Genomic DNA, 15,791 nt, shown 5'->3' with positions numbered 1-15,791 from the left:
GAACATAAAAAATTTCTAGAAACAAAATTGTTTGAAAATATTGCAAGAAATGCAAAAAAAAAAAAGGAGCTTTGATTACTGCATCCGCATCCACATCCCATTCCCCAGAATTCTCCACTATACTGCACTTGTTAAACGAGAAGTAAGTTTCATCTGGTTGGTGAGGCAGAGGGTAATTATTAGCAACAAAATCTTGCAAAGCATTTATTCTTTTTGATGATTTAGAAAATTATGCTGCCAATGCACTTATAGTTTGGGGAAAACAATCTACATTTCTTGATGTTCGAGAGATTTACTTGAGAACTAAATTCAAATTGTGGGCATAACGATGTGTAAAGATTGCTAAAGGATATGTCTCAATAATTCCTCTGTAAACCATTAATATGCCTACTCATTATACATCATAAGTTTGGCTGACTAACTTATCCTAAATATTAAATTATTCAACTCTGTTTACAGCATCTTTAAAGACCACTATATATTCTATCATTGTTGATGTCTGTAAATCTGATGAACCTTTTGTGTATCTGCTCATTACGGACGAAACAGAAAACAGTTGATAGCTGTGATTTTGACATTAGAACATTAGAAGTTTCGTCCAGAATAATGGCCACAAATGTAGCAGCAGCAATTTCTTTTTTTATAGCATCTTTAACCACATCAGATTTAGCACTAATGATATCATTTTGTACTGTGGAAGAAGTTCCTTGAAATGCAGTCGAATCCTTGAAATCACTGTCCAAAAGACGATCATGCTCATGGAGCACATTAAACAATGCAGAGCAAATCGACACTTCAACCTCTCTTTCTGCAGCAAGATGGTAAAACATGAGCCTCATCGGAAATACCTTGGACTGAGCTTGGACAGAAGTCTAACCTATAAAAGGCACATCACCAACCTGTCTAACAAAATTAAAACAAGAAATAATATCATTCCAAGGCTTGCTGAAACAATTTGGGGTTGTGGGGCAGAAGTCCTAAGGTCATCTGCACTAGCCCTCACATTCTCTGCAGCAGAGCACTGTGCCCCCTTCTGAGAAAGAAGTGTACACACTAACATCATAGATACCCAGCTAAACTCTACCATACGCACAATTAGTGGGATACTGAGAAGCACCCCCCCCTCCCCTGGCTGCCTGTCCTATTCAACATTGCTCCACGAAATATACAGAGAAGACAAACCTCGATTAAAGAATTTAAGTGATGAGCAACCTGCTCCAGCCCCTGCACCAGACTCTCAAAAATCCACCTAGTCTTTGCCTAAAATCAAGAAACCCTTTCTGGTCCATGGATGGAACTCTCTTCAGCTGACTTACCATCAACATCTGACATGGAGAGAACACCGTTCCAACAGTCTCCCAACAAATGGCTTCCTGTTTGAAGATCCCTGTGCTCCACAGCATGGTTTTGCTCTTCCTAGGAAGATTTGGTCATCTGTCAACAGGATCAGAACTAACGAGGGCAGATGTAGCTACCTATTATACAAATGGAAAACCCTGGGTTGACTTTTTGGACTAGACATTGACAGCTGCATTGTATTCTTTTTTTTGCCATAAGAATAAAAAAAGAAAATAATGGATAACTTCAATTTTTCTTTGTTTGTCAATGAGAGTGTCAATTCTTTGTTTTCCAAACATCTTAAAATTTAAAAATGACTGAACATGTGACTGGAAGTGCTCATGTTTTTGCGCTGCTGCCGTTAAATGATTAAGGTTGGAATATCCATGCTTATTCCAAATAGCTTTCTCTCTGAAGAATAATAAACAAGGCCAACAAAAAAGTCTTCACCCCACTTCACATCCAGTTAACCATTCTACTGCATTGTATTGTGAAATAGAGAAGTGTCATTTACTCAGTTTTTGCATCTTTGTTCTTGCTTAGTAAATTCAGAAGAGGAGGATGACGCTTACCTCCTTTGACTACAAATCATACAATCCACAAAAGTTCTGGCAGTAAGCAGGACATTCATTAGATTGTCAACACTGTTTCTCATGCTAAATATGGGGGAAAAAGTTGCATTTTTATGGAAAATTACATATTAAAATCTTGTCTATATTATATATAAAAACTTGCCTACCATGTCAGTTCATGCTTCACACATGCAAAACAGATGAAACTCAGAAAACAAAAACAGCAACTCATGACATTCAGTTGGATTGGTTGACACAATAACTTCTGTGCTTGTCTTCTCGGCAGATCAGAAAGGTTCTCTAATGTTACAACTGGTTGGAATAAAAAAAAAATGTTCCCTATATTTCATGGGCATCCTTGGTATAAAATTTGAAACAGAAAGGAGTTGATGAATAACAGAAAAAAAAAATCAATTAGTATAGTTAATTGATGACAATTAACTATGCTAATGCTTTAGTAGGATAACAGTAGTCATTAATTGCTAGAGTTAAAAAGGGAAGACGAGCAGACTTTCTTGACAAACAAAGGTAGATCTTCCAAGTTGATCCAAAGATGATAAACTAAGAAATCTGAGACACTTGGATGCGCTTAAAGAAGTTTGTCTTTGGAGAAAGAGAAATAGAAATATTTTAGACAGGACAAAAGCTCTACTTGAATATTAAGTGTCAGGAGAATTTTAGAAGACTTTCAGACTTTTAGAAAGCCTTTCCACATTTCAAGCCTTTGATGGCTTTTTCTACTTCAAGTATGGATATGTATTCCTGACTGCATGCCTGGTCAGTGTTTTTTATCACTGTGTTGTCATCACTGCTTGTTTCATTTAGCAGTTTTTCAAAGTAATTACTCCATACTTCAAGGATATCTTTTTCTCCTGTTTTCATGTCACCTTTATCATCTCTAACTCCTTTTACAGCACTCTTTCCTCCATTCCTAAGCTTCTTTAACAACCTCCAGAATATTTTGCCACCTTCTTGATATTTATTTTCTATATTCTTGCCAAAGTCCTCCCATGACTTTTGTTTAGCTAGTTTTACACACTGTTTGGCTTTCTTACATTTGTTTCTGTATTCTGTAAGAGTAAAAGCTGACTTATTTGCCAGGAACTTTTGATATGCTTTCTTCTTTTCCTTTACTGCCTCTTTAACTTGTTGTGTCCAGCATGGAGTTCTGATTTTTCTATCCTTGCAGACAACCTCACCACATGCCTCTCGGACTGAATCAATCAGCGTTTTCTTCAAGGCTTGCCACAGAATCTCCAAGGTTTGGTTCCTTTTCACAAACTCTTTCATTTTTTCTTCAATAATCTTTGTGTATTTTAGTCTATGGTTCACATCTGAGAGCTTCTCAACTTTTATTCGCTTTAAAACTTTCTTACATATTATTCTTTTCAATATGAAATTCAATTTTATCCTGCTCAAGACTAAATAGTGATCACTTCCAATTTCAAATCCTCTGTACACTCTGGTGTCCTGCACCAGGGAGAAAACATCACTATAAACAATAACATAGTCAATGAGACTTTTCTTATTCCTTGCCTCTTCTCTCCATGTGAATTTGTGCACATTTTTATGTTGGAACATGGTGTTAGTAATAACCAGTCCATGTCCTGAGCAGAAATCCAACAGGTATTTGCCATTATTATTGGCTTAGCTCTTTTCTCCAAATTTTCCTAAAATATTTTTATATGTCTGACAATCATTTCCTATTCTGGTATTTAGATCCCCAACAAGGACCAACTTTTCCTTTTTCATTGTGTCAGTTGCTTTTCCTAAAGCATCAAAAAATTCCTCCACGTCTACCTTAGTAGAACCTTCTGTGGGACCATAGGCACAAATAAGTCTCCTTGTCCAGTTCCCCATTCTCATATTTGCCCACATTATTACTCTACTTGAGACTGACTGCCATTCAAGAAGGTTAGCCTCGTATTTTGTGTTGAATACTATGGCTACTTCTTCTTTTCCTTGATTGTCATTGCCTGAATATAACATTTTGTATTTATTGCTCAGAAAGATCTCACCAGTTTTGGTCTTTTTTGTTTCAGTCACCCCTATTATGTCGATCTGGCACTTATCTAATTCCTCAGCTAGCTCCATTTCTTTGCCATTCAGGCTTCTTACGTTGATAGTACCGATCTTTAACTCTGGTGATGTTGAGTTGGGGTTTGTTTTCAGATTTGTTCCAGTAGCTGACTTTTCGCTGTTCGCCCTGGTTCCCTTGCGAAAACAACGGGGGCCTTGTTTAACCGGGCGACGCCCCAGCCGGCATGAAATGTTGTCATGTTGTACCATCATTTTTTTATTTTGGTTTAACCAATAAGAATACAATTTGGTCGGCTAAATCCCAAATTGCCAGCCCATCCTCGTTCGTTCAGTATCAAAGTTGATGCCCAACAGGGTGCACCACGAGAAGGTGAGGATTGGACATTAGGTCAGAAGCCCTGGTCGGTTCTCTGCATTCCTTTAAAGGCTATGTGGAGGTCTCCTCTCAGTTATACAACTTTGACCCTTAAGCACCCCTATAATTTCTAGGTATCTCTAATTTATAATTTGTAGAAGGAGAACATGGGTCACCCCTGGAAGATATGTGTGGTTAATGAGGTGTGTGGATTAGGTTCTTTGCTTGGAGAAAATGGTGAATGAGTGGAAGGGATTGCCAGAGGTAGTTGTTTATCAACTACCTCTGGCAATATGAATAAGTTTAAAGGGAGGTATGATAGGTATTGTGTGAATAATGGCTACTGTGGGTCTCCTTTGATGAGTCATTTGACTCCATGGAGATACCGATATAATAATAATAACATCCACCAAATTTCTGTTTCAGGTTTCTATTAGATTTCATGCTCTTGTGATTTATCATATTTTGGTAAATCAGAACATCTATCATTATTCATCACAAAAATCATAAAAAGTACATCAGTTTTCATGAATCTCAATAGTCTGGCTTTTCAGAACATGCCCTCTGGAAGAAAACTAAAATCTTAATCAAGAGCAAATGACTTGTGGGAAGGTAGGATTGATAGTTGTTACCTTGGTATTGCATTGTTGAATTTTTTTCTACTATGACATATGTATGTGCATATGTCATATTAGTTCCATTTCTGAAGATTCCTCTGAAACATGGACAAAAATTTTCTGCCAGTAAATAGTTCATGTTAATATAACTTCACTATATTAACTTGGTCTTATTTAATTTAGACCAGAAAATTGTCCATAAGTCAAACTTCATAGGAATGCTTGCATATTCAATACATGATTCTGCTTATGTGATGTAACTCCAGCAGATAATCAGTTTGGTTGCTACACCATGATAGTTATTGTTTCATCAAATTCTTGTCACTTATTTTTGGGCAAAACATGAAATGCCTATATAACATCCCTTTACACCCACGGCCCATGGTCACATCAGCTTTCTACCACATATGCACACACCAATGATATATTCATTGTCACAGGTCTTTGCATTATGTGTTTGTGTCTATACATGGTACTCTCAAGTGGTATGATATGAGTTCTGGCATATACAGAATTAGTTATTGCACCATGGTAGTGCTTCACACACTCCCTGTAACTCATTTTTGAATAACACATGCAATATCTACAAGGGTTGTGAATAAGGTAGTGGCAATGTGCACAAAAATATAAAATAGTTTATTTATAAAGTCTTTACGATTATAGCTCTTCGGTGTAATCTCCTGCCATGTTCTACACCTGTTTCCAAATTTTTGGAAGCTTCTGGATACCATCAGCAGAGTGTTACCTGTTGATATCAGTAATAATGCGACTTACTGCTTGAAGAAGTTCTTTAATTTTGGGAATTTTCAAGGACATATCTGGTGAATATGGATGATGTTCCAATACGTTTTATTGCCGCCTGTGTCAAATGACACCTCTATCCCCAGTTGTGACACATGACATTGTGCATTGTCATGCAACAAACATGGTGGAGAATCCATGAAAAAATGTGCTTGTTGGACGCTTGTTCTCCTTAAAGCCGGATGCAACTATTGACGATTTCTGGAGCACTATTTTTTGGACAAGTGCTTATGAGCCTGAACTGAAGAGACAATCCAACGAATGTCACCATTCAGGATCACTCTATCTGAAACAACTTCACCAGGAACCACGCAAAGTTTGCTCTTGGGGCACTGCATGATGAAGAATGACATCTTGAACATCATAAGCGACTATCAGCATCACTTTAACTTTGTGTGGTTCCTGGTGAAGTTGTTTCAGATAGAGTGATCCTGAATGGTGACATTCATTGGATTGTCTTTTCAGTTCAGGCTCATAAGCACTTGTTGAAGTTTCATCAATGGCAACGATATAAGCCTCTCTCTTTTAGGATGTGCCAAATGCTTTGGTGTTTTATCCCAGTTTCCTGGGCCAGCTGGCATACAATTCATCGCTGATCAACCACAAGGAGTCCTCGAACAAACTCGACACATTCACCTGAAATGTCGAGTCATCCTGCATGGTGTCATCCAGGTGATCTTGCCCACATGAAATGTACCAACCCATCTTGCAACAATCCAGTACAGTAGGACACTGTCACAGAGGCTTCCCTAAGGCCATGATAACAGTCACTCGCAGATTTACTTTGTGCAACTTGGATCTTGATCCAGGATCATTTTCTAATCTTGTGAAACATACCTTAGAGCATTGCACACTGAGATGGTGACTTTAACCACTTCTCTACACAGGGATGCTTGTTGGAATTGGCTTTTTTTTTCTTCCTTACTTTATTTTCAGCACCCATATATCTTAACTTCCCTTTTTGACTACTTTGGTTAGTCATTTTCAGAAGTGATATCACCATAGTCTTTCCAGTGTTTATATATATATATATATATGACTACTGCTATTAACTCGGGGTTGGGATATGTTCATTTTTAATATAAACTGACTAAAAACCCGAGAATTATAACAAATTGAGATTTATTTGAAAACGCAACATGTTTCGTCGAGATTGACTTCATCAAGCTTTAAGAACATAGAAAGATATTAAAAGACACTGAAATAAACATTGAGACACTCTAAAGCTATACAATTATAAAGTTATGATATTCGACTGTAAATTACAGTTATTATGAACTTGAGCTATAGTCCGTGTTAAAGTTCTATTGTTGTACACTTGTGCGTGTGTGGAACCACGCGATCTCCAGTATCTGATAGTAGAGCTGAAAGAGTCAGGCAAATTATAGCTGAGATTATTGTTCATATGAAGAGGGTCCAAGGTGATTTCTTTTGACTCTACAATGTGGTGTTCTACCTCATGATGGCAAATGTGTAGGTTTGAAGTTGTTGTCCAATTTACTTCATGTTGGCGACTTTCGTTGTTCGTGTTTATTGAAAACAGGACATGGCCTGACAGGGCAGTTGCTCTGGTTCTCTTGTAAGCAATGTCTCTCTGGTGCTCCTCGAGACGTAGGAGAATAGATTTCTCTGTTTGGCCATAGTAAGGTTTTCGCACTCACATGTGACTTTGTATACACCTGGAAATTGTAGAAGGTTGTGAGATTGTTTATAGTTGTTGAAACTTGATCTTATTTTTGAAAGAGTCGAGAAGCACGTTTGTATGTTGAATTTCTTGAAGATTATACTCAGTTTTTTGGATAGTATGCTGATATATGGCAAGGATATATATATATATATATATAGATAGACAGATAGATAGATCTTGATGACTATCAAACTTTTTCATAACTGTTTTTTAATATGCTTCAATTTAGTTATTTTTCTCTTCTCTTTTAGACATGCTCTCAGAGAATATAATATTCACAAATCCTTAGATCATCCAAGAGTAGTCAAATTGTATGATGTCTTTGAAATAGATGCCAATTCGTAAGTATTTATAAAATAGCAGTGCCTGGCTGCTTTTTAAAATCACTAAGAAAATTGATCGTTAGAAAATAAGATTACATTTATATCTTCCTCTCTTTGAATGCATTAAAATGGAGTGAATCAGTACATAGAAGTCTGAGTTAACTTTAAAACCTTGAATTGCTATCCTGTTGGCTGATGTAATATACACACAATCACACACACACACACATTTTTGACTTGCTTGTATTTTATTAACATCGACCTTTTGGTATGTCCCCCCACACACACACCTTCAATTTTGTGCCTGTTTTTTATATTGTATAATGAATTCCAGCCACCACTTGTGTAGAGGTCGACTAACACAATGGAATAAATTATATGCCACCAGTTGCATCCATTATGAGGTGTGTTACTCCTTCATGCTCAGACACTGAATTAACTCTGGTTTGTAGCTGTCTCAAAACCAGTGAGAAATAGCTGCAAACTCATAAGTATCAAGGAAAAAGAAAAGCTATAGTTCCTTATACATTATGTAGAATAGTATTTGTTTTATTTGTAGACAAGGCATATAAAACTGAAGGTAATATATCTTTATATTTCAAAATTGCATCATATAATTATATTTTGTTAATGGCAGGACAGAAAGAGAGAAATTTTTACACTATGGCATATAACTTTTATTATCAGTAGAGAAGGAGGAACTTGTAGCTATTAGTAAAAATTGTGAGCAGTTAAAATCATTCCATGCATGTAAATATCATATCATCATAAAAACAAACAGCAAACTGGAATTGCAGGCTATGAACCATAATGGAGCTGAATGCACCAGGTTTTTTTATAAGCTTCTTACCTTTTACAAGGCAAGGAGCTTATAAAAAGAATTAAGTCTTAAATAGTTTTAATGAAGCATGTGTACTAGACATTTAAAAGCTTTCATGACTTACACATGTAAAAAATAGAATTTAATTCAAAAACTTCAGTATATATTTTTTTCATTATCAGGAAAACAGATTGGTAACTACGTTCAAAACATGAGTCATAAAGCATGTACATACTAGTTCATGTCTCAGTTGCATCTGAAGTATATGATTACAGTATTAGAGTTCAAAGGAACAATTGTAAAAGTTGTGTAGATTAAAAATAATTTAAAATAAATATTTAAAAAAAAAAAAACATTATGAACAATTAATAGTCATCACTTCCCAAAACTTAGAGATTGGCATAGAGTCTGAGCAATTAATGTTCAAACAATCAAATTTCAACTTACTGGAATGAAGTATCTTTGTCTAGTTCTGAAGATCTCTGTATCTAATGCCAATAGCTTGAGAAGTAAGGCCAGACTTGTTAGATTCCAGAAATGTAATATAGTCTTGATTTTCCTGGATTTTAATCTTTATTTAAATAACACTCAAACTTGGAAGTACTTTAAAAGATATTCTCAGTCCAGACATTTTTTAATTTACTTCTCGTATTTTACTATCCTCGGCTAGACGAGCACATTTCCTTCAAAGACTTAGATTATCTGTGTTTGATTAGAAGGAAGAAACCTCCCCAATATGCAATCCATAGCTGAGCTTTCCCATGACAGTTGGGTTATAAATTTAACCAACAGACCATTAACAAATGATGAATTGAATGGTTGTGATTTTGTCTTGTACCTTACTTGGAAATTATGATAAATGTGGAAAAGGGTATCAGAGAATAACACACACAGAGGTGAAGTGAATAAATTACATTTTGAGATTGCCCAAATTTATAGAAAGCAATACTGCCTCCTTTAAATATACCCTTCTCAGAAGTACAAACTCTTCGCCCTCAATGCCAGAACACTAATATTGTCATTGCAAAGGCTGACATATACCACCAAGCATAATCATAAAGTTAATATTAAAAGAAACACATGTATTAACCACAGTGAAAATTATTTAATTTACTTCTCGTATTTTACTTACACATGTAAATTTCACTGTAATTTTCACTTTTTTTCACTGTGGTTAATATGTGTGTTTCTTTTAATTATGATCGCACCACAAGTTTCGTTATTTAATAAAGTTAATATTTTAGGTAGTTTTCGGTATTGAGACCACACATTAATATAAAGAGTTTATTAAAAAAATAAACAATTAAAAGACCCCAACAAGTTTCATGCGTCGTAAGACTTACATCATCAGGGGTAATGATATATAAAGTTTTACACAACAAAAGTTTATTGACAATTAATTACACATATTAAATGTTTTTAATAGTTTTAATAATATATACGAGTTAATAACATAACTCGTATATATCAAAAATGTCATGGACAAAGTGGCTGTCTCCGTGAGTACAACATAAAGGTGGCTTTTCTATCTTTACAGAAATATCAAGATTCCTATGTCCACCAAATATTAAATAATCCGCCACATCACCCATGAAAAAACCAGGCATCTATGAGATTCATTGCTCTTGTGGTATTTGTTATGCAGGCCAGACAAGAAGGTTGGGAAGGATCTGCATGTCTGAACATGTAAAAGACGTCAAAGAAAGAAGGGAGCACAAATCAGGTTTAGCATTCCACACAACACTACTGGCCATCAAGTACTCTGGCAACAGACAAACATGTCATATATTGATAATAACTGTTCACGAGAAAATTTAAGCCGCACAAATGCTTAGGATCCCTACACAGTTCTATAAAAATCAAGGCTTGATTTTACATCAAGTGTGGTCTGCCTTCATCAAAAATTTAACTGCCATAGACCTTGGATATAGCACATGTGAACCACAGAACGAGACAACTATTAGCAATGTTCCAACACACGTACCATAACGAATATATCATTTGTATTCTGGTTTCTCAATTATTTAATATTTGTGAAGTTATTAAAAACATTAATATGTATATTTAATTGTCAATGAGGTTTTGTTGTGTAAAACTTTTATATACCATTGACCCTAATGATGTAAGTCTTACGACACACACAAAACTTGTTGGGTTTTTTAATTGTTTATTTTTAATAAACTCTTTATATTAATATGTGATCTCAATACTGAAAACTACCTATAGAACTGCTTAACCACAGAAACCTATGTCTACATAAGTTATCTTATTGAGAAATAGGTCAACCTACAGTGTGATCAGCAGAGATATAACAAAAGTGAAATTAATAAATTAAATAAATTATTAGACAATGTTGGGATACCACTACTGTTGAGAGGCTATGAATTCATTATTCTCATCTGCCTCATCTATGGTCTTCCTAAAATCCATTAGGATGGCAACCCATTACACCCAGTAGTGGACTATGTTGGCTCTCCCACTTAATTCCTTCTAAAATCTTTCTCATCTCATCAAAACATCTTAATAATTTGAATTTAATAATCATTAAATTCAAATTGGCCACACTAATTATATTAAAAGAGCCTTGATTTAACAACAAAAAAAAAAAATTAAAGATCTATGTCTATCTAATGAGATTATGGTTTCATTTGACTCCCTGTTCACCAGCATACTACCACTGTTGTGGTGGTGGTGGTGGTGGTATGTTGATGAACTTCTTCGGTTTTTACAATCTGATTTCCCAGAAGGCATTATTAGCCTATTTAAATTCACCATCAGTGCAGCCTATTTTACAATAAGTTGTTCAAACCAATTGAAGGAACAGTAATGGGCAGTTCTATCTCACCAGCCTTAGCCAATTATTTTATGGAGTATCTAGACATCTAGGGAAAACAACTCTCTGACATTATATTTTCTCAACCTCGTATATGGTTACATTTTGCTGATGATATATTTGCAGCCAAGTTCCACTTGCCAGCAGAATTACTTCAGTTCCTACAGAAAATAAACTCTGATACTCCTGTATCAAGTTCACTATCGAATATGAATCTAATGACCATCTACCATTTTTGGATATCTTAATAATTTGAAATCTATAGGTCTTGTTGAATTTTCAATTTATCAAAAAACAATCTTCACTGGCAGATAAATTTACTCATCCTCACACCATCATTCATCACAGAAGATGGATATTATTGAAAGTCTTGTACATAGAGTCCATATAATTTGCTCTTCCGATTCCCTTTTGTTAGATGAACTGAATAAAATGAAAAACAATGTGATGTGTAATGAATACAACAAAATTACCATTCAAAAAAGTATTGATAATTATCTTCCTGCAACCAGACTACAATCTAATGTGAAGGAATTTCAATACCCTACTCTAAAGAAACATCAGAACCAATAGCATGAATTTTCACAAATTCAATGTATACACTTCCTTCACACCAGCTTGGAAACCATCTTCTTTCTTACCACCTCTTTCCTTATCAGGTGTCTATCACGTACTACCCTGGTCATATCATTTTTGCTGTTTTGGACAGACTGGCCACTCTGCTTTGATTAGAATCCAAGAACATCAAGATATTGCATTTTTTGAATCCAAAAGTTTATCATTGCTTCTCGAGCAACTGACACTAGGCAGAGAGTTCTTTGGAACCAGACAAAGATTCTCATTTCAGCAAGTTGAAATTTGATTGTCTGAACCTTAACATCTCAAACTGTATGCCATTCTCAAAGTTTTGAGAAGTGATTACTATTAATTGTTCATAATTTTTTTTATATATTTATTTTTAATTATTTTTTATCTACACAACTTTTACAATTGTTCCTTTGAACTCTAATAGTGTAATCATATACTTCAGCTGTGACCAAGATATAACATGAATTATGATTCCTGTTTTGAATGTAGTTACCAGTCTGTCTTACTGATAATGTCCACATAACGTTGTATGATATATATCATCATCAAATTCCTGACATGTACCCTCAAGGGGTGTACAGGATATGATGGTACTACATGAAAAATTTACATCATTACTGACTTCCTGTCTACAATTTTCCTCCAAATCAGTCTGTCACTTATCAAGACTCCAATACTATCATTATCAGATCTTATATTTCTATCGTCTAAGGCACATTGTACTGTATCAATCTACCTATATATCTTGGTCTTCCTCTGGGTCATTTTCCTGCCAACCTGGCAGAGAACACTTGTTTTGCTAATCTTTGTTCGCCCATTCTGTTTAAGTGACCATACCACCTGAGATTAGCTCCGCTAATGCATTCCTGGATGCCGACAATGTCAAGTTTTTTCCTAATATCCTCGTTTTTAATATGATATTGCCATTGATGCCATCTGTTCACACCTCTAATCTTTCTCAGGACTCTCATATCTGCGGTCTCTAGTCTTTGGTGAAGTGTTTTACTTCTGACCCAACTCTCAGATCCATAAGTTAAAACTGGTTTGAACACTGTCTTGTATACAGCTAATTTAGTGTTCCGACTAATTTCTCTCTTATTCCATATAAATTTATTCCGATGACTTCCTACCTTACCAGTTTTGCTAATTCTGTTGTCTATTTCCATATTTAATTTACCATCTTCACTAAAAATTGTGCCTAAATAGCTGAAATGTTTCACTTCTTTATAGATTCCCCATTCAGGATACAGTTGATGTTCTCAGTGATTCTGTCTCTTTATCGCTAATTTTCATACCAAATCTTTACAACAGTTATTCAATTTAGTCAGGGAATCTTTTTATTATTATTATTATGTGACACCTCCAGGGAGTCCAAAGACTCATCGAAGGAGGGCACCCACTACACAACTCTCCATCTCCACCACTCAGTTCACCAACTACACCAACGGCATCTACTGCCCACCACTAGTATTTCCACAGACAATCACAAATATCCATGCCCACAGCAGGATTTGACCTTTTTCTTTTTGAGTTGATCTTGCAGACTTATACTGGATTTATTCAGAAGCATAACATCATCTGCATAAAGAACTAAGATTAACATCACCAATTTTGATATCTGACTTAATACCACTTTCCTTCATAACGTGATCTATATATAGATAGATAGATCTATTATATATATATACACACACACACACAGTGGTGCCTTGGTTGACGATGGTAATCCGTTCCAGGATTACCATTGTTATCCAAGGCGCGATTCCCCATAAGATATAATTGAAAATTGCTCAATTTGTTCCGGCTCCTCCCCACAACCATAGTACATATTAAAAATGCAGATAAAACTCATTTAGAATGTCATAAAAATATGGTAAATATCATTTATTTATTATACTGTATTGCTACAAAAAATTAACCTTAAGAAAATGAATTGTTCATGAAAACAGTTTTTAATTATCAATCTTCACCAGAAGGACAATTGGGCTTACTTTGGAGTTTTTTGACAAATGGACTTGTAAAAAACATGTCTAGGGTTGTTTGCTTCTGCCTCTTTTTTAAAATGTTTCTGAAAAACTGCATGGACTTTTCATTAAATAGATCTGCAGTTCTGATAACCTCAGATTTGTGGATTCCGTTTCATAGCAAGATTTTGAACTTCCTCCCACTTTGCCAAAACATTTTTGATTTCAGCAGTCGTAATTTGTTCTTTCTCTCCATCCTCATCTTCAGATGAAATTTCCATTTCCTTTTCTTCACATTGCTGCTTGAAAAGTTCTTTTAGCTCGTCAGTAGTCGGTTCTCGGTCATGCATCTCCAATAATTCTTCAAGATCTTCTTCCTCTACTTCCAAGTTAAGATCATGAGCAGTTGCCACAATATCCTTTACCAATTTGTGTCCTTCATCTGAAGTTTCTTCATTACCAAAGGAAGGACACAGTTTCCTCCATGCTGCTTTGAGACATTTCATTGTTACTTCTTGCCAAGCCTTTACAATTAGCCTAATTGCTATGACAATGTTGAATTCTTCCTTCCAAAATTTTCTTAGGGGTATGTTGATAGCCTCACACATTTCAAAGCACCTGGTGAAAATTGCCCTTGTGTAAAGTTTTTTAAAATTTGCAATTATCAACTGATCCATAGGTTGAATCAGTGATGTAGTCTCGGAAGGAAGAAAAATCACCTTGATAAAATCTAATTCCTCTAGTAGCTCTTCTTGTATGCCCGTTGGATGGCCAGGTGCGTTATCGAAGGTTAAAATGGATTTTAGAGGCAGATTGTTTTGCTCAAGATAGACTTTGACAGTTGGTCCAAACACTTCACGAATCCAGTCTCTAAATTCTATTCTTGTGACCCAGGCTTTGCTGTTAGACTTCCACAAAACACCGAGATTGGATTTAGAGACATTGAACTTTTTGTGCTCGGGGATTCTCTGAGTAGTAGATTAACATTGGTTTTACCTTGCAGTCTCCACTTGCATTTGCTGCTAAAAGCAATGTTAACCTATCATTCATTGGTGTATGCCCAGGAAATGTTTTTTCTTCTTTTGTGATAAATGTCCTGTTGGGCATTTTCTTCCAAAATAACCCTCTCATCACAATGGAAGACTTGTTGAGGTATGTATTCTCCTTCTTCTATAATTCTTGTAAAACTATTGACAAATTTATCTGCTGCTGCTTTGTCAGCACTAGCTGCCTCTCCGTGTCTGACCACACTATGAATTCCTGTTCTTTTTTTCAAGTTGTCAAACCAACCTCTGCTACTTTTGAAATCATTGTCTACCTCAGAACTTGATCCCGAAGTCTTCTTTTTCAAATCTTGATAAATCTGTTTAACTTTCTGACAGATTGCATTTTGAGATGTAGTATCACCCGCCATTTCTCTTTCTTTGATCCAAATTAATAATAGATTTTCATTTGCTCAAAAAGAAGCCCTTTGACATTCAACTTTGAAGTTACCTTAGCTACCATAAGTTCTTCTTTCTTAGCCAAAATGGTTGATATTGTAGAATGACTGGTTTCATATATTCGAGCTAGCTGCATAACTTTCACACCTTCATGATGTTTTGCTATGATTTCTTTCTTCTGCTTAATAGAGAAAATTTTTCTGTTTTTTTTTTTTCTCCCTCACTAGCTTTCTTTTTCGGACCCATTTTGTTACACGGTAAAAAAATTCACTCTATTAACAAAAAAGATACGCAAAATACAGTATTATTACAAATTGTACAACACTAAGACAAGGATACAAGGAACATATCATCACTTGAAAATAAAAGTAAAAGTTCAAAAAAAAAAACTTTTTGAAATAAAAGTTAACA

At 35.2% G+C, this 15,791-nt stretch overlaps 1 protein-coding gene across 7 annotated transcripts in view; it reads left to right on the top strand.

The window, feature by feature from the left end:
- Tlk (Tousled-like kinase) overlaps positions 1 to 15,791 on the top strand; it is a 641,803-nt gene that overhangs the window by 530,555 nt on the left and 95,457 nt on the right. For all 7 annotated transcript variants that reach the window (XM_090394231.1, XM_090394230.1, XM_090394235.1 and 4 more), the window contains one exon: positions 7,662 to 7,751. In XM_090394231.1, coding sequence (XP_090250357.1) covers positions 7,662 to 7,751 — 90 coding nt within the window. The remainder of the gene's footprint in view (positions 1 to 7,661; positions 7,752 to 15,791) is intronic.

This window comes from Typopeltis vanoorti, chromosome 6 (assembly GCF_054136105.1).
Source record: "Typopeltis vanoorti isolate ZY-2024b chromosome 6, IOZ_Tvanoo_1.0, whole genome shotgun sequence".
Classification (NCBI taxonomy): domain Eukaryota; kingdom Metazoa; phylum Arthropoda; class Arachnida; order Uropygi; family Thelyphonidae; genus Typopeltis; species Typopeltis vanoorti.
Note: the sequence above shows the minus strand (reverse complement) of the source record. Positions and strands in the feature narration are given on the sequence as shown.